This window comes from Puma concolor, chromosome A3, assembly GCF_028749965.1.
Source record: "Puma concolor isolate L17-30 chromosome A3, mPumCon1.1.hap2, whole genome shotgun sequence".
NCBI classification, from domain to species: Eukaryota; Metazoa; Chordata; class Mammalia; order Carnivora; family Felidae; genus Puma; species Puma concolor.
Window position 1 is genome coordinate 60738825 of NC_141669.1, and position 26758 is coordinate 60765582.

Consider the following 26758-nt stretch of genomic DNA (forward strand, 5'->3'; position numbering starts at 1 on the left):
CCGGAAGACTACCTCAGTCCATTGCTGGAATTATAGGCTGAGTCTTGAGGCAAGACACACCCCCTCCTCTGCCCCCCAGCAAATAGGCCTTCTGCCCAGGGAGAGTCAGGAACCACAACACAGTTGGAATCAGAGAACAGAAGTGACAGAATCAGAATCAAGGTACTTCTTCCTAAGTTCATGAGTGTGTGATTTGATGGCACAGTGAAGTTTGTACCTCCAAAGGACAAGGTCTTCTACCCCCACCCTTTCTAGAGGCAGCAGCCACCCTCAGAACCTGATTGCTCTACCCACAGCTGCAGTTCCCTGTTCTGAGGAACATTCTTGCCCGGAGCACCATGTGGAACCTTGGCATGGGGCTTAGGCTGGTAGGGGTTGAAGGGAAGGTGTTTGCAGAGGTCCATCAGGTCAAAGGCAGGTGCTATAGGCAGGCATTCCTGTGGTGCCACATTCTGACCCAGAGAATTTTCCTTCTTGATGTAGGTTCTAGTCACAAGCCACATGAGGCCAATAGTCAACATGAGCGCGACTGAAAGGAACCAGCAACTCCAACCAGCAGGTCCAGGTCAACTCCTGAAATACAAAGAAACATTTTTTTTTTTTAAAGAGAACTAAATGATAGGCTTATATTCCATTATCTAATGGGCTCTCAAAAGTGCCTTCAGAGATTTATACTTTTATCCCCTGTCCCTAGCATATTGCCTGATACATTAGTAGGTACTTATTTTTTGAGAGAATAAACAAATGAATTGTTAATATTTTATCAAAGCCAAAGCTAGACTTGGAACAAAATGAATCAGGTAATGTAAGGACCTTTCACCAACTTTTGCTACATAGCTCCCTCAAGAACCCTATTCATACACAGAGTTAACTTTGAAAAATGTCCCACATCCTCTTGTGATATGGAATCTAAATTGCCTAAGAGCTAATGACTAAAAGTCTTCCATGTTAGGCATATCAGAAATTTATTTTGTCTATTTTCTCTAAGTAGGCTCCATGCCCAGTGTGGAGCCCAAACAGGGCTTGAACTCACGACCCTGAGATCAAGACCTGAGCTGAAATCAAGAGTTGGACACTTAACCAACTGAATCACCCAGTCACCCCTAATTTTGTCTATTTTTAAAAAGACAGAAATCATTAAAGAGAAGAACAAGAGCCAGCTGTATTCCAAAATGTATTCTATCATCATGTAACTTACTATAGATCAAAAGAACTAGAACTAGTTTGCATACCATCTAGAAACTATCGTTAGAGCAAAATCCACAGATGTCAGATTTCCAAAACTTCAAGATGGCTGCCTCACAGAACTTATTTCAACTTAACTCTTCTCACTGCCTACAGTGGACTGAATGCTTATATCCTTTCCAAATTAATACACCAAAATCCCAACCCCCAAGGTGATGTTATTAGGAGGTGGAATTGGGAGGTGATTAGATCATGAGGGTTGAGCGTTTGTACATGGGATTAGTATCCTTATAAAAGAGGCCCAAGAGACACCCTTGCCCATTTCCTCTGTGTGAAGACACAGCAAGAATATGGCTATCTAAGAACTATGAAGCAGGTTCTCATCAGACACTGAATCTGCTAGAGCCTTGACCTTGGCCTTCTAGCTTTCAGAACAATTTCTGTTGTTTATACATCACCCAGGCTATTCTGTAATAGCAGAGTAAATAAAAACATTGCCTTATCTGGATACTTGGAGGGTGCAGGAAGAGAAAAAACATGAAAAAACTACAAATTGTCAGTCACAAGTAGATTCCTAGCCATAAGAAATCCATACTGAGTCTGTATTTTGTGACATATTCAATCTTCCTTTGAAATGTGACAACTAAGAAACACACACACACACACACACACACACACACACACACACACAAAAACCCAAAGAACTACGCAAATAGCATTGCAAGTTCACCCACCTGCCCTTGGGGTCTAATGGCATCTTTGCTGAAATGTCAACATCTAATATGCAAAGAGCTAGACAAAACCTTTGATGTCTAGTTGAATCCTTTGTTTCTCAGGGATATTTGAGAACCAAAGACCAAGGTCCCCCAGCAAGTTAGCAAGTTGAGAAATAGAAATCGTGCCTATTGACCTGCCTGTGGCAGCACCAGAAAGTTTATATTATTTCAGAGGTCCCAAATGAATTACCATCACCAGCAATAACTCCTTAAAAAGGCTAAGGGCATCCACTAGTTCATTACCAATTGCTTTATGCCACACCTGTTCAGAAGAAGCTCACTCAATCCTGTGCAAGTTCCTGCCCAATTTCATCTTTGGTAAGAAAATGTCTAAAAGGCTGAGTCTTGAGGCAACACACACCCCCTCTGCCGCCCCCAACAAATAGGCCCTCTCCCCAGGGCATGACAGATGGAGCTCTGGTGAAACAACCAGATGTTCAAGTTAAATTCTACACACAACTCCTTTGATCAGAGTCAGGAATGGAATCCTTATGGAAGTATTCCAAAGCTAAAGCTTGCAAAAGAAAAATCAGCACAATGAAGATCCTCCCAGTAAGTGCTTTTATACCACGTTCCAAGCTCTAGAACAGTTTCTGGACTTTGTATCCTTCAGAGAATGTTTGCTTTGGTGTTTGTGGCCAGAGGCATCAGAATGAGAGCTCAACCCTGACCTGAGGATGCTACAGGTCTCACAAGTGATCCCAGCAGCTTATAAGCATACACACAAGAGGGCATCTGGGCAACCAGTGCCTTTGTGAGGAGTGTGCACACACAGCGTGCCAGGCTGCATGGGGTATGGTCTTCATACTCCTTTTGGAAGTGACATTAGTAAGAGCCAGATCTGTTCACACATTCTGCTCCATCATCACAGAGCTCCAGGCCAATTTCGCACTCATTCGCATCTAAAAATAGAAGAATAGACTACTCTGGTTAGTCTCACTATCTGGTCCCTTCTGCTGTACTATCCTCCAGACTATTCCAAAGACTCATCTTCTGCCTTTTTCCCACTCTTGTTGGTCTAAGCCACAACCCTGCCTCAGGGCCTCAGCATCATCTATCTGGAGGCCTCTTCACCCTGCTGGCTAGCTGCACAGCTCTCTCCCACATGCCTTCTCAACAAGGTTTTCCCTTACCACCTTCAAAGAACATTTCTCAATAGAACAGATCAACTTATCAACTAATATACTCTGCAATTTTCTTGTTTGTCTCCTAGCTAGACTGTAAAGTCCATTGGGAAGGAATTAGTCTTTTAGGTTCACTGTTGAACTCCAAGTACCCAGGACAATGCCTGATCCATAGTAGGAGTGAAATAAAATATGACATAATTAGATGAACTAATACAGCCAACCCTTCCTTAGGCCAGAAGGCAAGCATAACTCTCCCATGATGATGACTGAGAAGGGGCAGCTCTCCATGGGAAATGAGATGGACTAGCACTAGGGGACTTTTCCTATTTACTCAATCCAGGCTGAATCTTGCCTAATCTTCCAAACATAGTAAATACTGACTGCCACCAGCAGCCAAGAGACCCATCAACAGCTTCAAGAAAGGGGAATCTTTTCTCCACCTTATGGGTTCTTAGTGCATCCTCGATGAGGGTCCTTAGCTGATAAGACAGAGAATCAGGCACACTCACTACTTGAGATCTTAATTGAGCGTTACCAAAAAATATATGTGATATTCACGGCATCTTTTCTAGGAATGTTTTAGAAGAGAAGAATAGAGGGGCCCCTGGATGGCTCAACTGGCTAAGCATCCAACTCTTGGTTTCAGCTCAGGTCATGATCTCACAGTTCATGAGTTCAAGCCCCACATTGGGGGCAGTGCAGAACCATCTTGGGATTCTCTCCCCCTCTCCCTCTCTGCCCACCGCTCTCAAAATAAATAAATAAACTTTAAAAGAAATTGGGGCGCCTGGGTGGCGCAGTCGGTTAAGCGTCCGACTTCAGCCAGGTCACGATCTCGCGGTCCGTGAGTTCGAGCCCCGCGTCAGGCTCTGGGCTGATGGCTCAGAGCCTGGAGCCTGTTTCCGATTCTGTGTCTCCCTCTCTCTCTGCCCCTCCCCCGTTCATGCTCTGTCTCTCTCTGTCCCAAAAATAAATAAACGTTGGAAAAAAAAAAAAATTAAAAAAAAAAAAAAAAGAAATAGAAGGGAAGAATAGAAAACACAATCTAGATACCTCTTGGTAGAGAAATGTTAGTTTTTGAACAGACTAAGATTAGACCATAAAATTATGAAACTATATCGTAGACTGTTGAATTCATTAACTTAGTTTGTTATCCAAACTCTAGTCCTTTCCATCAGGTAACAAGTCTTTGTTCTTGTCTGTATAAACATCTCTCTCTCCCATGAAAATTTAGCCTGAAGAGGTGGTTTTTAATTACATTCCCTGGGATGTTAATGGCTCTAGTTTACTGTATTTTACCAGGTTGTTCTCCCATTTACAACAAGGCAAGGGAAAGTTGTGTCAAAGTCTTATCTAGCACTCTAGTTTTAACACTTGATAGAACTTCCCCCATTTCGGGTACTTGGACTATATGTAAATTAATTAGGCTCCCCCGCCCCCACCCCAGATGGAATAACTACATATCAACACATCTCGAATAAACAACCAAACCTCCTGAACATACTTTTCCATTCCAGTCAGTCTGCGCTCCTCATTTGGGGATGAATAGTAGTCCTTTTCTCCAAAGATCTGTAAACAAAAGCAGAGATTGTATGAGACCACCTTATTACAGCTGGTCAAGACTCAACACATTCCTACCAACTGATTACGGAGGCTGCCTTCAGCCCCAGAACACAAGGGAGTGTTGTACCCAAAAAATCTGGTGCACCACAGCCCTAGGTAGATAGCTGTGGCTTATTTCTAATGGAGTGTTTTTTTTTTTTTTTTTGAGTAAACTTTAAGAACAGGAGTTAAAGGCAACTAATCTGAGGAAAGAACCGCTAAGTGATAATTATCATTAAAGTCAAGTCTTCCGGGGCGCCTGGGTGGCTCAGTTGGTTAAGCGTCCGACTTCAGCTCAGGTCATGACCTCGTAGTTCATGAGTTTGAGCCCTGCGTCGGGCTCTGTGCTGACAGTTTGGAGCCTGCTTCGTATTCTGTGTCTCCCTCTCTCACTACCCACCCCCCCCTTCAAAAATAAATAAACATTAAAACATTAAAAATAAATAAATAAATAAAGTCAAGTCTTCCTGAGATAAGGAAAGAAACTTATTATCTTGTGCTCCCATTTTTTGACTATCTTTTGCATCTGCTACAGATCTCCTCCTTTTTAGTTATGAAAGAAAAGGGAAAACACACAATACTACACATTTCACACTTCAGCGTGTGCACTTCATTTCTCTTATGGAGTTATGTTGTATGCACACAGGTTTGCAGATTTTCAGAGATTTGTATTGGTATAGTCTTTTAGTGGCTGTAAAGGAGTCAAGTAGAGGGTACCATAATTTATTTGATCTTGCTCATCACTCATATTTCTAACTTTCATTGTGATAATCTTGTGATAAATATAATGATGTATGAGTTTTCCAAGTTCCATCTTTCTGGGATTTCCAGAAGTGGGATGTGTGGGCCTGAGAACCATTTGTTCTCTTGATATATGTTACCCTGTCTTCCAGAAGGGGCATGATCATTTATAGTCCTCTGAGCAATGTCTCATAACCACTAACACTTGCTAGATTGTATTACATGCCAGGCACTGTTTTAAACTCTTCATATTAACTCATTTAATCTTCATAACAATCTTATGAAGTAAGTACTATTATTCTCATTTTATAGAAGAGGAAACTGGGGCACAGAAATTATGCCAGATCTTTTTACAGGAAGAAAATTAGTTAGAGGAAGAATCATATTATCAACTGAAGGTGAACAAAGCAGAGTTACCACAATCACTGAGGTCTATTAACAGCCTAAGGCTGTATCCAACCTTAGGAGACAAAGAGTGTGAGATGGGTACTACTTTGTACCATCTCAGTAGCTATGGTCCTTCCCCCACACAGCTCAGCAACCAGTTGAGAGATCCGGCAATTACACAGATATAGTAGTAGTATCCCAGTCAATTTAGGTTTTAGTAAGTTAGAAACTTTTAGAACTGGAAACTTTGTCAAACTCACATGCGGACTTTATAGAGCTAAGAAAACAGATTTGGAATGGGGACTTTGTCCAAAACTCTATTAGGGATGCAGCTGGAACTAGAGCATAATCACCTAAACCCGGGTCTGACATCCCTCTTTCATGTGTCCCCTGGTCCCAGCCAGAAAGCAGTCAGGGTATGGAGGACAGCTTCCCACCTGGGGGAGGGAGAGGAGGGCGGTGGGCCGGGGAAAGGAGGATGGAGTGGGGAGAGGGAGAAAGAGAAAATGAGAACGTGCAGGGGTGGGGATCCCCGCCAGAGACTGCTGACCTTGTCACTAGAACAGGAAGGGTCTGTGGGCACACAGGTACTTAGTCCAGGCCTCATCTCCCCTCCTGCTTAATTTCTCTCACCACAGATTTTAACACTTTGGAAGGGTCCCCACTCAAAGACTCTTTGAGGAGCTCTGACTTAACCATCACTTTGACTAAGACGTCTGCCAGAGAGAGGAAACAAGAAACCCCTATCAACAAAGCATACCAATAATGCTTTAGTCTCATGAGCGTCATTGGGACTTTTACCCCCGCCCTGCACCCCACCACCTGACCAGAAGCATGCTCTTGTTTGCATTTATGTTTGCGTTTACACTAGACTTGGGAATGGATTCTGAGACAATGGCCCCAGGGTCATGCTGCTATTCAGTTTAAACCTGATAAATACAAAAACTTAGACCCAATACACTAAAAAAGTATTGAGTTTGAGTATTTGGAAAGTTGAGGGGGGGTGGTGGCACATAGCTTGAAATCTGGATCAGAAAGGCTGATTTCTGATCAATTTCCTGATGGGACTAGTGAAAACAATTCTTTGTGAATATTCCCAAACATACAGTCTCTCTCCTGCTATCGGCTTACAAGATGGCTTTGGAGGATTCAGGTCTGTAAACATGATTCCTGGGTTTAGAATATATCTAATACTCTTCAATTTTGAAACCTCACCTCTCGGATTATGTTGAAATGCTAGAACAGAGCCATTTCCAGAAAGGGAGAAAAGTATTATTATATCTTCATGAGTCACGAGAGAAAGTAAAAGAGAAATTAGTTTGGCCTTCCTATTTATATGAATCAAATTCCTATAATTTGTTTCAAACTTAGTGCAGACATTGATAATGGTTTAAATAACAGATGAAACATAGACAACTCATATTCTGTGCCAGGGTACTAAACATTCAATATGCTCTGTATAATTAAGTCAGTTAATCCTCACAACCCTATGAGGTGCTATCATTTCCATTTTACAGAGTATAAAACAGAGAGGTTAAATGACTTATCCAAGGTTGCACAGCTAGCAGGCTCCAGAGCCAGAATGTAAACCCAAGCTGTCTGGTTCCAGAAGCTGCACTTAAGCCAAAGCACCTTGTGAGATTATACGTGTGCTTGACTTTCTTCTCAGCCTCGGTTACTTTACATATGAAATGGAGAGCCTATCACCCAATGTCAAGATTCTTGAGGGATTAGCAGCAGAACAGTATGAACATTTTATATAGTGGAGTCTCACTTGGAATTCACTCTTTCTCCCATGATTAAGACTTATTCTTTATTTCTGAGAAAAACTGAGCCAGAGAAACAATCATGACAGATTGGAAGAGACCCAAGAACCTGCCTACTACAACCACCCTTCTTCCCTTGTCTGGAAGGTCAAACTCCTTTCTCTGCTTTCTTTGGTAACTTATAACAATGAGAATGCTGCTCACAGTGCAGTCTAATCCATTTCAGAATAGGGAGGTAACTTTTTCAACAGTAAAAAACAAACAAACAAACAAACAAACAAAACTTCCAACAGCTTTTCAAATACAACAGCTGCCAAGTTATCCCTTTCAATAATTTTCAAGACTCTCCTCTCCCCTTGATAACACTTCCTGGGTTCCAGCTTGACCAAGCTTGTCAAAGTTACTTTCAAAGTATGACATTCAGGCAGGGTATAAGTACAGCAAAATAAAGGAGGATTATCACCTCCCTTGATCCACATCTTCTACTTCTATTAATATGACCTAAGTTTGTGTTCTCCAAACAGTGCTAAAATAGCCATGCCTGTGATACCATATCTCAACTCCTAATCCCAATTACCTTCCACCCTCTAATGTTGCCTCTTGATACTAACTGACCAAAAAGAGGCTTTTGAGAAAATAAACACAGCAATAGCTCTCTAGGCCAAAGCAGAACATGGCCATGAAACCAAACTGTTATGGCCCTCAAGCCCAATAAATGATTGAAACAATCACAAGTCAGAGTCTCAAAGGTTTGAACTGTTCCGAAGTCCAATTCAGTCAACTTCTGTTGCTAACTTTGAGGCTGATCTCTTTCCAACTCTTCCCACCTTCAGACTCTATAAGATTGTACTCCTACCCCTCTTGTGTTTGGGCATGCTTGAGCATCACTTCTGGACCACAGCACTTAATGGTCTATGCAAGGCAGACCCCCCCACCCCAGAACTCTTCCTCTTTAGTGAGGCAACCAACAGCCATCAGGCTGGGTACCTGAGGGCCTACGATAAGCAGAGGTCACCTCACCTGCCCAATATGACAGACTATAGCCTCAGTGAGAAATATATCTTCCTTTATTTTTAAGCCACTGAGATGAGATGGTGGTGGTATTTGTTACTGCAGTATAACTTAGTGTGTTCTGACTGATACAACTCCATTATTAAATTATTAAAAGGAATGGAGTCTCCCCCCAACATTTCCTAGATCCTTCTTATACCACCTAGTATCTCAGAAGAGCTGACACCACCAAATACTTTTCCTTCTTTTTTTCTCATTGGTCTTAATAGCTTTCTTGGAAGTGAAAATGCTTAGGATTATAGAAGCCCAAGTGTTAACTGATAAACCAGAAGGAAAACCTCATCCTAAGGTCTTAGACAACAGCTCATTCCAGCAGCTGTAGCAACAGCATAGGCTGTTACCACCCTCTGTGAGTCACTGCCCTCCAGCCTGAGAGATGAAGGGGCCACCTGACCCATGAGCCCAGAGCAGGGAAGGGTAGTTGAAGAACAAAGGGAGAAAGATATTGTCAAGAACAAACTAAAATTCTATCTGGCCCTGCCATTAAGTTAAAGCTGTCTCTAGAAATAGCTCTCAACTGGGTGAAACTAGTTCATGGCAAGGAGAGCCAACGGGGAAAATGAGAAATTCCATAAACAGCGTCCCAGCAGAAACACCTCTAGCCACAGATGTGCAGTCACTGTTCTCATACAGGGCATGATCGGAAACAAATAGTGCCAACTTATTTAAAAAGTTACCAAATGTGGGGTGCCTGGGTGGCTACGTCAGTTGAGCGTCTGACTTCAGCTCAGGTCATGATCTCATTGTTTGTGAGTTCTAGCCCCGCATTGAGCTCTGTGCTTACAGCTCAGACCCTGAAGCCTGCTTTGGATTCTGTGTCTCCTGCTCTCTCTGGCCCTCCCCCACTTGCACTCTGTCTCTCAAAAATAAAGAAACATTAAAAAAAAATTTTAAGTTACTAAATTGCTATAATTTTGCTTTCTGCTCTGCAGAGTCCCCAGAAGGCCCAAGTCACAGGACTGTGTGGGGTTTGCCTTCCTTTCCATGAATTATGTAGTCACTTCAGGGGAGAGACCCTCCTCTATCCCCCCACACTTGGGGAGTCTAGAGTATTCAGCACTTACATGGAGTACAATCAGCTTCCTGGGCTCCCCTCGGACCCCTGAAATGCCCCAATTTCAAACCATGGGATTTGAGGGAAAGAAGTTGAAGTTCAATGTGATAGGATTCTAAAACCTAATATTTTGGCAGGATGGGGTAGGGAGTTGTCAAAAGATGGAAAAAAAAAAAAAAACCCAAAAACCTGTACCTATTTTCCAGGAAGATATTTGGGAGGGAATAACTGGTACTCGTGAGCTAATTGGATCTCCCTGATGGAAATACACAAAGCCTCCAGAACTGAGAAAATGCCTCTAGAGCATTTTTAAAAGACTTTTCCCCTCACTCAAAGACCTTCTCCACCAGGATTCCACAAAGTCTCATCATAAGCTCTTACTCAGTTGGATTTATCATTGTATTTCCTGAAGTTCCTAAGAAGACACTCCAAGGAGAGGGAACATTCATCCAACTGCTATGTTACAAGCTATGAGCCAAGAATGTTCTGGGCCCTAGCAATAGATACACTAGTGAACACATCAGGTGACCTGTCCTCGTGACACTCACATTCCAGCGAGGCACACAGTAAACAAGAAAACTGCTGATAGCAATGAGTGCTCTGAAAGAATTAAACAGGGTGATGTGACATTAACTGTTGGTGGCATCTGAGCTGAGACCTAGAGGGACAAAAAGGAGTCAGACAGGTGAAGGGCTACGGCCACTAACAGAAGTCAGGAGGTTTGGCTCAGTGCGGGACGCAGCACAGGTACGTTTTCAGGAAGGGAAGGGAAGGCAAGCAAAACCTCGGACCTAGTCCTCTCAGGCATGCCTCCTGCAAAGCAGCACTTCGAACCACCTGATGTGAGGTTTTCGACCTTGAGTAGCCCTTCCACGATCATGCGCAACAGGATGGCAGTCCCCTGTGGCCAGTCCTTCCCACTTGCCGCTGTCCACGAGCAAGACTGTGAATGAGAAGGCATCAATGATTGAATTCTTCACCACTCAGCTGGGGAAGGAAGCACTGGGGGTTTGTGCCTTGTGTCCTGGGCTTGTGTTGGGACAAGGGTGTGGTCCCCAAAAGGACTGCTGGCGCGTTACCTGCGGCCCCACGGAGCAGGCCGTGGAGCCGGGTGACAGCCTGGTACTTGGTACCACCAGCTAGAGGGGCTGGTCCTGTTCAGTTTGATGTCCAATCCCGACTTCCTCAGCACTTCTCCTCTCCAGGGGCTCCTCTTGGAGAGATCTGCTTCCCCAGAGGTTAGGTGAGGAGTCCAGGCTGTCTCCCATGGTTAACCTGTACAATTTCTAAGCCATTTCTCTAGCGTTCTCTTCAAGGGCAGCTGCAGACCCTAACACTGTATCCTCCATACTTGGAAGGAACGGAGAGGACTTTGAGGGCCATTCTGAAGGAGCTGACAGCCGACAATTCACCAAACCATCTGACATAGGTTTACTCTACAATTTGGGGTTCCAGAAAGCAGTAGTGAGCAGGACTTCCGTTAGACCCCTTTCTCCATCCAATGCCTTGTTTAGCTGTAGCCTTGGGGCTATTAAGGTTTCATCTATGAACAAAAGATCTTCCCCATCAGGTAGAAGAGGAAAGGGGGACAGATGTCCTCTAGCCCCCAGGGCTTCCTCATCTGTCATCCTAGCAAGACCCTCTGCCCTTCTGCTGCTCAGCCCCATGTTGGTGACACTTGTGTCTGAGATGGTTTCTAGCTGCCACTTTGGGGTCAGGACAGAGTGAGGTTGTAGGGAGTAGGAAGAATGAAGAAGGAACCAAGCTGTGGAAGACCCAGCTAACGAGTCATAGAGAAGAGCACTATAAACGCAACCTTATCCGGACAATGGGCTTATGCTTTAGGGACGAAGCTACTCACTTTTCAGAAGGCTCTCAGCTGACGTGTCACCACCTCCAGAAACTTCTCACCTACTTCCGCCAAACTCCTCCCTTCTCTGGTTGACCGCAGCGCCCTGTGAGGCCTTGCAACGGACAGTAGTCACACAGTATTTGTCATGTTGCTTTTGGGCATCACTGGGTTGTCTCTAACACCCTCCTGTGACAACCTGACAGCAGAAACTGGCTGCCTCCCAGTGGCTGCTGCCCAACAGCACACTCAAATGCCTGCTGGGTGGAGTGTGGCTGTGCAGTGTTCACGGCCTCTGCTCCAGAACAGAGAGGCAGGGATCTCAGGGGCCGATTGGGCACTCATTTCCCACTCTGACTCACACCTGGGAAGGTGATGAGGGAAGCAGACTATCCAATCCAAGGTTTATCAGCAAGTAAGGCAATGGTAACACCTGGAATACATGGCAAGGTCTCTAAGAGGCTCCTCATGGGCCTTCCACCATCCTGACACAGGGTAGCATGTGAGTCTTTGCTGACTTCATCTACCATTTGCCTCTTCCTTACCTCTGCGCCTGTCATATTTCCCTGGAGCCTCTCACCACAGCCTCAGTTCTCAGAGACCTGCACTACTAATCCTGGCACCAAGCAGCTTTGAGAGAATAGGCACGGCCCAACATCTAGGCTGTGTGAGAGCCCATCTCTACCGTGCAGTGAAGCGGGTCTAGGCACCCCAGGAAGGAATCCCCAGACACCTATATAGTGCTGAAGCAGAGCACCCTGAAGAAAGCTGGCTACAGCCTGATCTCCTCACAGACACTGGGGAGTTTTATTCAGTTCTGCAGAAGTTAGAACAGCCAAGTTTAAGCAGATATAGCAGGAAAAGTGAGAGAATACGTGCCTCTGGCACTCTGGCTAACCAGGAGCTCTGAAGGCCCACTTACAGAACCAGATCCTGAGTAGTGCAGACACAAAATTTCTCATATGGAAGGAGGGGGGCTCTATGCAACCCTGCCCTGCCTTACTCTCCAAAGAAAACCAGGAAGGGGTTAGAACAGCGAGAACTTACTAGAGACATGTTGTCCTGAAGGGGGTTATGGACACTCCTGGCACAGCAGCAAGGTGGGGACAGGAGTCTGGGACTCCTGCTATGAGGAGAGCCCTGGAGGGGCTGGTATGCTTCCAGGTTGGTACATATCAGCCTACAAACAAAAGTGCATCTTCTTTGAAAGAAGGCCTGCCTGCTTAGGCCTAGAGCAGGAGTCCACAAACTGTAGCCCTAGGACAAATACAGTTGCTACCTGTTCTTGTAAATAAAGTTTTACTTTAGAGGAGCCTGGGTGGCTCAGTCGGTTAAGCATCTGACTTCGGCTGCTGGCAGCTGGAGCCTGCTTCAGATTCTGTATCTCCCTTTCTCTCCCCCCACCTCTCTCTCTCTCTCTCTCTCTCTCTCTCTCAAAAATAAACATTAAAAAAAATTTTTTTTTAAGTTTTACTTGAATACATTAAGCCCATTCATTTATATGAATGTTGGAAGTATTCTACAGCTTGTCCTGCCCTATGCAGTAGCCACTAGGGACTCATCACTACATGCTTGCCCCACTTCATCTCAGACCAGAAGCAGAAGGGCAAGCCCAGGTTATGAACATTCCCTGGGAGGGCTCAGAACCATGGCTGGAACAAGATGCCACACAACCTGCTGCTGTGTGCCCCTACTACCTGGGGATGATGTCCAACCTCAGGAACTCTCAGCTCACTAAGTATTCCTCGGGGGTATCTAAGGAATCCCAGGACAGGACTTCATTCTGGGTCAGCTGGAGACAGAAGGAAAGGACAGTAGAAAGTTCACTGTCTACCTCCATGGCTTCTAAATCCAATCTTGCCAGAAATACACCAAGAGCAGTCTTCTCTTTTGTCCCTTCTCCTAGGGCCAACACAACAGATGTCAAAGGCAGAGTGGGTACCAGAAGCCAAGCAGTTGAGGGTCAGCCCCCTCATGCAGCCGCCAGATGGCCATGCAGGTGAGGACGGTGGTCCTCAGCACTGGCTATGCCTTAGAATCATCTGGGAAACATGTGAACATCCAAATGCCCAGTACCCACCCCAAACTAAGTCAGGATCTCTGGGCATGGGACCCAGGCCTTGGGACTTTTAAAGCTCCCCAGGTAATTCCTATGTTTAGCCAAAGTTGAGAAAAGCTTCTGTATTCTCTCCTAACTTCAGCCCCTTAGAAAGGTCAGTGTAGACATGGTAGAGTTCTCCATCTTACCTGAATCATTCATTTGGATGATGGTCTTAGTGCTTGGCTGTCCCAGGTTGCTCATCTCTGAGATACAACCCCATACGTGTTAAGAATACTTATCATGATACTTCTAAGACCTAACTGGAAGATTTTATCTCTGCATTGAATAGTGTTGTCAGCTTTGAGTTTCTAAGAAGGCCAAGAACCACGCCCCCAGCCCTGACCCTTATGACAGAGTTTGGGTGGAAGCAACACTGTGTTGGAAGCTGGTGGAAGTTCCTTGGGGGACAGAACAAGGAGACTCAGCGGTCAACAGCAGGGCTTGGCAGGGCTCTGATTTTTAGTTACTCATGATTTCCTGTAGTGTGGGGGTAAAGACAGAAGTGGAAGACACCAGAATAAAAGAATGAATCCTGGTCTTAGGGGTGTCATTATTTGATGACTACCTCCTTGCTCATTTCCTCAAAGGTAAAAGTCCCCAAACGTTGTGACAACATAGACTTTGTACCCATTTTGTGAACACACCTGACTTGTTTGTGTCCCTACAGTGTCATCCACCTGTTCTTCAAGAGCTCTTCTGCCTGTGGCACTATTTCTCTGCCTGACGTGTTAGCCTGAGGTCAGTGGCTAAGCCTTACTGGGCTGTACCTCCTGTAGCCATAACTCTGGAGGGGCTCCAGGAGCATTGAGGGGTTGGTAAAATATACAGGCAGAAATGTTTGGAGAAGAGGAAGGCTGTTCTTCCCCTCTCTCAGGGCTCTTTTGAGAAGTAAACATGATTAACGGGATGGTGGGCAGCATGCTGCAAGAGTTCAACTTGGGGTAGATATTACGAGTGTCACTCACCACTATCCAGGGGCTGGAAATCCACAGGAGACATGCCTCACAGTAGGAACAGGAAGCACTTGTTTTCCACAGAGGCCTTTTCTCCCCCTTCTCCCCCACTGCCTCACTTCCCCACTGATTTATCTAGCAAATAGCCCCAGGAACCTACCACTCTGCTTCACCCCCCTTGTCTGGGGTAACTAAAGGGGCTCTGAACAAGTTGCTGATAATGCTGTTTGGAGGTCTGAGGCCAGCCCTGCCCCTCACTCGAGCATAGCCATGAACCACCCACTCCTGCATGGCCCCTTCAACCCAGGCTTCCTAAGAGCAACTGGGTGGCAGGCGGGCTCTCCCTGCAGCAGGAACTGGATGGTCCCTGCATATTCACCTCCTTCTCCTAGGGCCTGAATGCCTGGCCAGACGTGGGGCTGGATCTGAAGCCTGATTGTGGACATGGGCCCGGCCCTGGCTCTGGGGAGCTTCAGTTCCAGCCATCAGGCAAGAGAGGGAAACCCAGGGGAGGAAAGTGGGGATGGGGGCTCCCCTACCTCTCCAAGCAACAGAGGCCTGAGGTCAGACACAGCCTCCACTAGCTCCTCCTTTCAGGCATCCTTGGCCTGAGGGGTGACTAATGGGGCACCTGTTCTGCATGATCCAGCAAAGGGCAGGATGCCCCTCCACAGGTGGACTTAATCAGTATGGGGGGAATGTATGTCAAGAGCCACGGGGGATCATGTCAAAGCTAAGGGAGTCACTTCATCCCACCCCCAGCCTGTCAGCTCTCACCAGAGGCTGAAAGGAGAGGAAACAAGCCTATAGACTCCTCCTTATTTACTCCTCAGCAATCTTGCACCCAGACTGGGCAGGGCTAAGGCTGGGGATTCCCCTGCAGTGAAAACAAGATGGATCTGCAAATTGACCAGGGAGTCACTTGGTCCCCTTCCTCCCTGCCCAGTGCCTCCTCATCCATCAGCTCTCCTCTGAGACATCTGTATACCCTCTCCCACAGGAACCTGCTGGCAGGAAACCAGGGGCATCAGTTTTGGCACCTTTGTGTGATTTCAATCCTTATGTCACCTCTCCCACCATGCCTTGGCCTCTGATTGGGACAGCAAAGCCTCGTGGCCACACTTTCCCTGAACTGAAGAACTCCAGGCATGGTGAATCTCTGGAGGAGATATGGGAGTGGGAATAGGGTGGGAGGTGCAAAGGCATCCTAGGGCCCTGAAGCTGTATCATCGAAGTGAATCTTGTCAGCTCAGGCTCTGCCCCCCTGAAAGTATGGACATTCCTCACAGTTACATCCTTGGTCAAGGTCGCTCCTCCCTCCACACTTCTCTCGGGGTCATCTCTATAGCATACAGCATGCTTACTGCCATCCATGCCCCATACCTTCAAATCCTTACCTCCACTCTGAGGTCCCCGAATATCATGCCTGAGTATTGGGCTGATTTCCACCCAACACATAGATCTTCTTCCCCACATTTCTGCTCCTTCCTCTAGAGCTTGATCAACAGTACCCCCACCCACCCTGGTATCACCAGGCCTAATGCCGTGAGCCATCCTGACCTCCTGAGATTCTCTCCCTTGCTTTCCACAGCTGCTCTACCTTGCATGACACCTGCTGTATACACCCCCATCCTCTCCATTCATTCTGCCATTGCCTTAGTTGGGGCCCTGGAACGCTCACTTGCCTATGGTAATATTGCATGTTCACTGTGACTTTGGGGACCCCTTGCGCATGGTTTTTCTGCTTAGTTAAAGATTATTCAAAAATAAATTTGGTTTTTCGAAATCAATGTCATTTTTGTTATCAAAAACTTTCTTTTAGCTTTTTAAAAAATATTTAATTTTTATTTATTTTTGAGAGAGAGAGAGAGAGAGAGCGCGCGCGCGCGCACGTGTGTGTGTGTGTGTGTGTGTGTGTGTGTGTGTGTGAGTGGGGAGGATCAGAGAGAGAGGGAGACACAGAATCCAAAGCAGGCTCCAGGCTCTGAGTTATCAGCACAGAGCCTGACGCAGGGCCTGAACTCACGAACCACAAGATCATGACCTGAGCCGAAGTCAGATGCTTAACCAACTGAGCTACCCAGGAGCTGCTAGCTGTTTTTTAACATGAAGAATTTAATATAAAGAATCAGTAAGTAACCTAAATTTATGGACTCTGAATTATCATTCAGAGATAATTTTCAGCAAGTAGAGCTTTTAAAGGTCAAGAGCCAAGCACTTTCAGGTGCCATTAAATATATATTCTGTCTTCAACCATGTTTAAGTGGCACATTGCTCATTCAGGGACATTAAATACATTCACATTGTTGTGCAATGACCACCACATCCATCCACGAACTCTCTTCATCTTGCAAAGCTGAAACTCTGTACCCATGAAACACTAACTCCCCATTTCCTCCCTTTTTGGCCCCCGGCGCCCTCCCTTCTACTGTCTATAGGAGTTTGACTGCTTTAGGTACTTGCTATAAGTGGAGTCATCTGAAGCCTGATGAATCCATCTCAAGCCTTTGGCTTTGACCTCTCCTTTCGCCTGTAATGCCCTCTCATGACTTTCAGACTCCCACTCATCCTTTAAAATCCAGTGGGTCTCCTCCTCTGAAGCATTCCTTGACAATCAAGGTCAAGTTCATAACCACCCTCCCACCCCTTGGCATTCCCCACTGACCTGGCAAATACTTCAGTTTGCAGTTATTTACTTACATAGACGGAGCTCTATGAGGCCAGAGACCTTGTGTCTTTTGTTCATCACCACGGCCTCAGCACCATGCAAAGCCAGGCTCATTAACTGAATGATGACCCTGTCTCTTCCTCAGTTCCATCAATCAAAGACCAACAGATGCCCTGGGGTACCATCCAGGACCTCTCTACTGCCCTGGGTTCACAACCTTTGTTTTTCATTTCGCTGGGTTGGGAAAGGACAGTTTAGCTGCTTCCCAGGGATCTGTGCAAAGTGCCCTAGTGGCCAAGACAGCTTCTTCCCCAACAAGTATGGTGACCTAACTATGGCCACTGGCCAACGTCTTTGTTCTACAGGGGAAGTGCAGACAGGGTGCCCACAATCAACAGAACCTGCCATAGATGTGCAGCACTAATTGTCTCTCCCCAGCCTGGCCAAGAGGGAGAGCATGTGAAATGCCTGAGTGAGGCCTAAAGCGACTCTGGCCTGCGCACACCTGCTGGCTCTGGGGTGGCCTGCGGGCTAGACTCGGGCCCCTGCAGTTGCTGCCACTCTCCCAGTCCGGTGTCAGGCTGGTGACTGAGCCACTTCATATGTCAGCAGCAAGCCTCAACTGCTTGCTCCAGCTTTCTGTTTGGAAATGCAGCAATCTCCGTTAAAACTCCACACTGGACAGAGGCAGCAAGTTTCAGATTACCAGTTCTGGAGCCTAACCTTTCTCTCTGAGGGATCAGTCCTTGCCAGAACTTCAAGCCTCAGTGAAGATTTATTTCTATTCAGGTCCAGTGTTGGAAGCTCAGGGGACAGGCCTTCACTTACTCTCCGGCTAAGAGAAATGCTTGGAGGCTGACGGTATTTCAGGTCAAGCAGCCCTGATTCTGGCTGGGGCAGAGGCTAATCTTTGCTAAAAGAGTGGCCAACGATAGATGGTCTGCCTCAGAACTGCTGGGCAGAGAGAGGTTTGTTTGCTAACACACAGATTCCTGGGCTCCACCCGGAGAACCCAATAATCCAGTTCTGAGCCTCTGGGGAATGAGGGTCCATAAAACTCCCTAATTAACAAGGTCCCACCCTACTCCCAGGCCATTTGTGTGCTCACTAAAGTTTGCAAAGCATTGCCCGCCTAGTCTAGCAATAAATTCAACATGCTTCACTTTCCTGGAGCAGGAAGAGAGAACTCATTTCTGCCCCAGGGTCCAGATTCAGCAAAGTAAGTGTCACAATCATTAAATCACCTCCACATGAATGCAATGGTCATGTATTTGTTTCAGAAATCCCATGCATGGGTGCACGTGCGTGGGTGTGTGGATAGGTGGTCTTTGTCCTTGAAGGGGGTAATAGAGGAAGATGCAAAGGAGGAGACAAGAGGAAGAGAATGAGAAAAAAAAAGGGGGGGGGTCTCCAGTGCAACTACTGGAGACAAACTAAAAGCCCGCGAGCCTTTAGCCCATAGGGTCAGAGGAAAGATGAAGATTGACAAAGGTCCTGGCTAAAATATAAAATTGTATGTCACAGCAGAGCTAGATCCCAAAAACAGAATACTGAGTGAAAGAAGGTGTCACAGAAGAACAACACAGTAAGTTCCAACTATACGAATTTTTAAAAACTAGCAGAAGCAAAGACCATATTGCGTAGGAACGCATACATAGGCTGTAACACTGTAAAAAGCAATAAAGGAAGGAAGGACCCGGAATCCAGATGGGTCCATTGCACCTACCTCAGTGAGAGAGGAGACCACAGGGGACTTCAAAGGTACTGACACATTTCCATTTCTTAAACAGTTGGTGGCTAGGCACTTAGATGTGGTTACATGTACCTAATGTGTATCATTTTGCATAGATGATACACTAAGGTTCTTAAACACACATATGAAGTAATGAATAGCATGAATATAAACATGATTGGTTCATCAAACTTGGAAATACGAGGAAAAGGCAGCACCTTCTAGAATTTGTGGCAGGTATGGCTTGAGCGAATAAGAGGAAGTCCCATTTACCAAGGGGACTGTGAATGTTCAGCACTTGTTACTGACTGATCTTGCCTCCAGGACAGGGCTGGGCAGGTAAATGAGGTCTTGGGGACACGACTGGGAGAGGAAATACAGTGTCTAGGGCCACAGAGCATGGGCTGAGAGCCGTGAAGCAGAGCTACGTCCTAGGGAGATGGAAGGCATGCCAGGATCAGCAAATCCAAAAGGGCCAAAATGGGAAGAAGGAAGTCAGACTGGAACCAAACAAGTGAGACAAGAAGGGGAACGGGAGGGGGTAATCTGAAGGGGCCAGCCTGTAGGGATTCTCTGAGCTGCATTTGTGCCCCGTCTGGGACTAAGGGTGACCTGGTCTGTGACAAACTCCTAGAAGCAGACCTGACATGAAATGGATGTCAGCCCCAGAAGTGACGCCAGTAGACAGAGCCACAGATGGCCAAGAGCAGCCCCCTGCAGTGGCCCCATTAGCCACCCACCGTCAGGGTCATAAGCAGCCCCAGAAGGAACCTGTCCTCTCTCTGGCTCAATGTAGAAAGCCCTTCTCCATCCTGCCACCAATTCCCACGCTCTGAGTATTCCAGAGGCTCAGGACCTCTGGAGGGATTCTGTCCCGTTGTAAATAGTCATGCTCTCCTATCAAGTCCTCTGTTCTGAGCTGAATTTCAGCAGATCCTGCTGAAATGTCACTTCTGCTTTCAGGAGCCATGCAAAATTAGCCAAGTCCCTCTTGCACCCACCAGGTTAGCAGGACTATGGGTCCTGGCCGATAAGCAGAACAAGGTCCACGGGGAGGCGTGGTGCAGCTGACACAAGATGTGCCAACCTGACTGCCCCTCAAAGAAGATCTTGTCGCAGTCGGCAGACAGTGCCCAGCTCCTTTGGGACTTGCTGAGAGTTGCCTCGCCTAAACCGTACCTACATCCAGCAACTGATCACGAGCAAGGTGTCTAAACACTGGCCACTGAAGCCCCCACCAGCAGTTCTAACGGGCTACACCTGCCTGTGGGCTCGGCTTTGTCAGGACCGAATCACGGCATCACCACCCTCCGTGCTCAGTCCTGCTTTGGCTCCCTGACCTCTACAGGTGTTTACCCCTAACGAATGTCTTGCTCACCAAACGCCAACTCAGCACCTGCTCCCAGAGGGTCCTACCTGCAACAGAGAGGGAGTCTTTACTACAGATTGAAGAGGAGGTCATTTTGGACCCTCTAGCAAAGAAAAAAAAAAAAAAGGCTGTTTCCATTTTCAGATACCTTATTCTTCGCAGCCTTTGCTAAGAGTCTGGGGGTTTCCGTTAGAGCTCCTTCAGAGCAAACAGGAAAGGGTTTATTTAGGAGAGAATCCTCTGCCACTCTCTAACCTGAGCAGATTGTTCCAGTGAACAGTTCAGAACGGGCCAGACTGCTCAGCTCCCTGCCCCCGGCAGGGGTTGCAAAAGCCATCACCCTCTTCTTTCTACTTATTGGTGTCAGAATGGGATTTGCCAGCACAAACCAGCAGAACAGCCTGGCAGTTTCCACTTAGAAAGGGTTGCAAGTTCAATTTCTCTCCGGGTCCCAGAATTCTCAAAAGCAGCAGCTCCGTGGTTCTCCCTCCTCTGGACCTAGAGCACTGATTGTTCTTGACCCATTTTGTACAATTATTTATGCACCGCTGTAGGACCATTCTCAGGCTGCTGGCTGGTCGGGTCATTTACTTATCCCTTGTATTATTATTTTCTTCCAATAACAAAACAGCAGCCAGCTAGGAACTCCTCATCCAGATTTTTTGTAGGAAGAAGACTGTGCCACACTTCCTCCCAGTGTGGCTGCTGGGTTAAATTATAAGGAATTATAAGGATTTTTAATCCTTTCTTTTTAAGTGACTTTTACTATCACCATCTCTCTTTTTTTTAATTAAAAAAGAAATTCATTGTATTCATTTCCTATCACGGCAGTTACCAATTACCATGCATGAAGTGGCTTAAAACAATCCAAGTTTATCATCTTACAGTTTTGTAGGTCAGGAGTCCAACATGGCTCTCGCTGGGCTAAAATCAAGGTGTCAGCAGGGCCCTATTCCTTTTCCGGAGGCTCTAGGCAAGAACCCGTTCTCTTATCTTTTCTAGCTTCTGGGGGTCACCAGCATTTCTGGGCTCCTGGGCCCCTTCCATCGGCAATGGCTGGTGGAGTCCTTCTCCTAGGGCTCCGTTCTCCTGTGCCTGTGCCTGTGTCATCCCCCCATGGTTAAAGACTTCTGTGATTACATTTCTTTTAACTTTCTTTTTAACGTATATTTTTGAGACAGAGAGAGACAGAGTATGAGCGAGGGAGGGGCAGAGAGAGAGAGGGAGACACAGAATCCGAAGCAGGCTCCAGGCTCCGAGCTGTCAGCACAGAGCCTAACATGGGGCTCGAACCCACGAACTGTGAGATCATGGCCTGAGCTGAAGCCGGACGCTCAGCCGACTGAGCCGCCCAGGCGCCCCAAGACTTCTGTGATGACATTGGATCCACCTGGATTATCCAGGCTAATCTCTCTTTCTCCAGGTCAGCTGATTAGAAACATCAAGTTCACCTGGAAACCTGATTCCCTTTCCTCATGTAACCTTGCGTGTTCACAGACTCTGGGGAATAGAGTGTGGCCATCTTTGGGAGGCCATTATTCTGCCTATAACATATATGTCCATTGTAGAAAATTTGGAAACACAGGAAAAGTATAGAGGAAGATATATAAGCCACTTCCAATTCCACTGCCCAGAGAGAACCAACAGTTTAGTCCTCGGTTAGTCCTTTTTCTTTGTAAACTGGATTTGGATAATACTATAGGATAGGATTTCTATGCTGTTTAATATTTTGCTACATTCCATTTTTCATTGGCTATCTAGCACTCTACTGTGTGGATATGCTATAATTTACTGAACTTAGTTCATCCTCTGGGGTAAGACACATAATTTATCTCTAACTTCTCTTTATGCCTAGTAGGCCTGTAGTGAACATCCCTGAAGCTATGTCTGTGTATTCTTAGCATACATTTCCTAAAGGCATCCGAAGACTGGGTGACCATATCATTTGTCCTGCAAAGTGGGGCATGTTTTGAGAATGAAAAGGGGTAAATTCCAAAAATTAACAGTAACTCATAACGACCAACAAGGCAGGACTGACCTGGGCATGATACATCCTGCCCACCTGGCCTCTTGGAATGTTGCAATGATTTACATTCGCACCAGCAGCACCCGAGTCTCCTCGCTCGAAATCCTTGCCGAGATTGCCAGGACTCGCCCTGCCCCCCGTCGTATCTTCCTAAAGCTGAAAACCACACCAAGGCGAATGCATGCTAACTCTCACTGGAGAGGTGGCCATGGCAGGCCCGTTTCTTGTGGCAGGGAGAGGACAGCCAAGTCATTCTTGGCCCTCGTTGCCAGGGATTTTAATTGAAGCGAGTCTACTTTGGTTTCTGGTCCAGGTACAGACTGGACTAGCTTCAAGGCAGGGGCGACCGACCTCCCCTCCCTGCGCAGGGAGGCCGGTACAGCCTCAGCTAGAAGAGGCACTTTCCCACACAGCTCTCCCCAGGCCCGGGCAGGTGTCCCTGGGGAGCCCCACAACAAGACAGTATTACCTGAGCAGATTCACCTGACAAACTCGCCTGAGCAAGAGACACTGACCCTGAAGAGCCAATGGCAAGAGCTCGAAGCTGCGGTCGGGCAGTTTCCTACACAGAGAATGTAACAAAGACCAAGTTACACTTTCTCTTCAGAGGACTTCCTCTTGGATAGAAGCCTCTGAAACCATCAAGTGTCAAGAAGATACCCAAATAAGGCAGTTGCTGAAACCACAAAAACTAAAAGAGTAAATTAATTGTGAAGATGTTTTCTAACGTCCAAATTGGGATTTTTTTTTTTTTTTTTTTTTTTTTTTTTTTTTTTTTTTTGGTATTTGTTTGTTTCTTTGTTTTTTCATTTTAGTGGAGGTTATTTGAATCTGGCCACCAAGACTGCAAAATGCTTTCTGGGAAAGAAACCCAGGCTCATGCACCAGGCTGCCTCACTTGGCTTCTGGATATGTGAAATGGGCATCGTGAAGGGGAACACTGAAAAAAGATCTTGAGGGGCACCTGGGTGGCTGGGTCGGTTAAGCGGCCGACTTCGACTCAGGTCACGATCTCATGGTCCGTGAGTTCGAGCCCCGCGTCGGGCTGTGTGCTGACAGCTCGGAGCCTGGAGCCTGTTTCAGATTCTGTGTCTCCTTCTCTCTGCCCCTCCCCCGTTCATGCTCTGTCTCTCTGTCTCAGAAATAAATAAACGTTAAAAAAAAAATTTTTTTTTTTAATTAAAAAAAAAAAAAAAAAGATCTCGAGTCCTCAGACTTCTTCCACAGACATTTCTGACCTTCTGAGTCCAGTAACCCGGAGGCCACTCAGGAGACATTTGACTCATTCTTGTTAACTCACGTGCTGGAAAAGCAAACTCAAATGGGCCCTAAGAGCAATCTAGTTTTGGAGCAGTTTTACTTGTAAGCAACTGGCTCTCTGCCCATGGAGAACATCAGCCTTTAGAAACACAGAAAAATGTTCCAGGTGATATTTTGTAAGCATACCTGCAAACTGTGCTCCGTTAACCTGGAAAATGAACAAAACACAGGAAACGGCTCTGTTCATGGGCAGGAGGCAGAGCAAACTAGCCTAGAATAGAATAGGAACCGGCCAAACTTTTTTTTTAGACCAGATGTCTAAAGCTTGGGCATTCTCTCTGAAAGAATTGCTCTTTTTACATTTCAACTCTGGGGGTGCCTGGGTGGCTCAGTCGGTTAAGCATCTGACTGTCGATCTCGGCTTAGGTCATGATGTCACAGTGGCCCGTGGGATGGAGCCCCACGTCAGGCTTAGTGATGACAGTGTGGAGCCTGCTTGAGATTCTCTCTGTCCCTCTCTCTCTGTCCTTCCCCCACTCACATGTCCCCCCTCTCTTTCTCTCGCTCTCAAAATACGTAAACTTGAAAACAATTTTTTCAACTTTGATGTCTTGGTGAAGATGTTCATTCGGAAATCAAGGCTGTTTGATATAAGCAAAGCAGAGTTGTGGGATCACCACCGTCCTTAGAAGGGAGCCCAGCAATTTGGGGAAAGAAAACACTGGCTCAGATGGTGAGTGTTTTGGATTTCTCACATCAAAAGTCAGCTTCTGGGGGCACCTGGTGGCTCAGTCACTTAAGCATCTGACTCTTGATTTTGGCTCAGGACATGACCTCACGGTTTGTGAGTTCGAGCCCAGAGTTGAGCTCTGCACTGACAGCACAGAGCCTGCTGGGGATTCTCTTTCTCTCTCTCTCTCTCTCTCTCTCTCTCTCTCCCTCTCTGCCCCTCCCCCACTCACATGCTCTCAAAATAAATAAATAAACTAAAAAAAAAAAAAAAGGTCAGCTTCTGTATTCAGAAGGTTGGGAGCCAGAAGGTCCTGGGTCCAGACCTAGAGCATAGTCTCCCCAGAAGCATGATGGGCCTTTAGCAGGTGGATGTCTATAAAGATATCTTTGTATGCTAAAGACAGGGCTAGCTAGAGAAGGGATAAATGTTCCATCTATTCTTAGATGCTAGACCCTAGACCTCTAGATTAGCATACATGTGTCATCTCCTATAACTGCTTACCCTGGGAGAAGACTCACAGAGCCGGCTTCACGCCTTTGCATCCTTTGCATTTGCAGTCTTACAATCCCTTTTCCCCCTCAGATATCCACTGGCCTACTCCCTCACATCATTCGGGCCTCTGCACAAATGTCACCTGCTTATAAAACTTTTGCCTGATCAACTACTCTATCAAAAATAGCCTTACAATTCCCCTGCCTGATTTCCCTTTGTCACACTTATTTCTACTCCCCATTATGTGATATATTTAAGTGCCTAATATCTGTCTCCCCAGTTAAAATGTAAGGTGCAGAATGGAGGTCCCCAATGACAGCACTTGGCACATAATAAGAGTGCAATAAATATTTGTTGAAGGAGCAAGTGAAACTTAAAGTTAGGGTTGAGTCAAACACCAAACAGCCAGTCTTTCACCAGGCAGATGTGAAGTCACTTAAGAGGTACTTGGGAGAGACACAGAGCTTGGAGTGGCTTTGGGGATAAGTGGGGGCGGGGAGAATGCCAAGATCCATGACTTGTGCCGCTACAGTTGCAGACACCATGGGTGAGGCACAGCTCAGAGACTTGCTTGTTTCATGCCTCCTTCTGGGTTTGACATCAGCTCTTGTCAAACCCTGGCACATAACAGCCTGGTAAAACTGGAAAAGTCTAGAGGAATTATCTGACGAGGAGCAAACTGAGGTCCAGAGAGGCTTCAGTGGCAGAGCTTGGGTTCACACTCAGGTCTATCTGACACCCAGTCTACTGTTTCTAAAATGCAACACTGCCCCCATCCATTGCTGAAGCCCTGACATTGGGAGGAAAAGGTCTGGGGGAAAACTGCTCTGCAAACATTTTACCAGTGGCTACTCGGAAGGTAGAAAGCAGCACCTAAACTATATTTCCTCTGGATTTTTACAATCCTCTATCAGATGACAACTCTGAACTTTCTATAACAGCATTGTTCAACAGAACTTTCTGCAACAATGGAAATACTCTATTTCTGTGCTGTCCAATACAGTAGCCTCCAGTCACATGGGACTAGTGAGCATTTGTGGCTAGTGTGACTGAGGAAGTGAATTCTAAATTTTAAAATTTATTTCATTTAATTAATTTACATTTGAGTATAATGTGTGATATGTGGCTGGTGGTTACTGCTTTTGGACAGTACCATTCTAGAAACTTGTATATAGAAGTCTTACTCTGGAATATGAAGAGGAGGGGCATGTGGGCAGGAGACATTGAGAGGGAAGGAGAGAAATGGGGGGGAGGGTGATTAGACAGAAAAAGAAACACAAGCAGACACACACACACACACACACACACACACACACACACAGAGGAAGAGAGGGAAAGGAAGAGAGAGGGAGAGGGAGGGAGGGAGAGGGAGGGAGGGAGGGAGAACACGAGTGCAAGTCCTGGTGGTAATTTCTCCTCACAGCCACAAGATGGCACCATTGTTCAGAGTCTTTGCTCTGAAAAGCAAAATCAGGCTGGTTTGGGATTCCCGGCTTTCCTTCTCTTCCTCTGTCTCAGTCTGTCTTCCATCTTTCTTCTTCTCCACCTCCTCTTTTCTCTCCTCTCCCCCTCCTCTTCTTCTTCAATCCTGACTTACGCCTCGCCGGTGGCCTTGAGCAATGTGATAGCAGAGGACCTTGTGTGAAGCTGGGAGCAACAAAGGTCCCTGACACTGATATTTGGGTACCGAAAGCACAGTGGTTGGCTCATTGAACAAGACTTGGAAAGAGGCTCTCTGGGTCCTGCTGTAATTGCCCTGGACCTGGCCTGCGCCTGGGGAGGCCTTCCGGGACAATCTTGTTCACTCACCCTTCCTCTTACCACCTTCTCCCTCCCCCCCCACCTCCCCGAACTTGGAAGCTTCTG

General features: G+C 46.4%; 1 protein-coding gene across 6 annotated transcripts in view; it reads right to left on the reverse strand.

Moving 5' to 3' along the window:
• Positions 1 to 460: 460 nt before the first annotated feature.
• Positions 461 to 26758, reverse strand: part of B3GNT2 (UDP-GlcNAc:betaGal beta-1,3-N-acetylglucosaminyltransferase 2) — a 193349-nt gene continuing 167051 nt past the window's right edge. For 3 of the 6 annotated variants that reach the window (XR_015249191.1, XR_015249192.1, XM_086701022.1), the window contains 3 exons: positions 22904 to 22969; positions 4593 to 4657; positions 461 to 573 (listed from right to left, as the gene is read on the reverse strand). Coding sequence is in view for 1 of the 6 variants with exons in the window: in XM_086701022.1 (XP_086557148.1) it covers positions 567 to 573; positions 4593 to 4657; positions 22904 to 22969 (138 nt within the window). In the remaining 5 variants the exon portion in view is untranslated. Of the gene's footprint in view, positions 574 to 4592; positions 4658 to 11570; positions 12269 to 22903; positions 22970 to 26758 lie in introns of those variants that run through there. The other 3 variants (XR_015249190.1, XR_015249194.1, XR_015249193.1) reach the window with 2 other exon arrangements.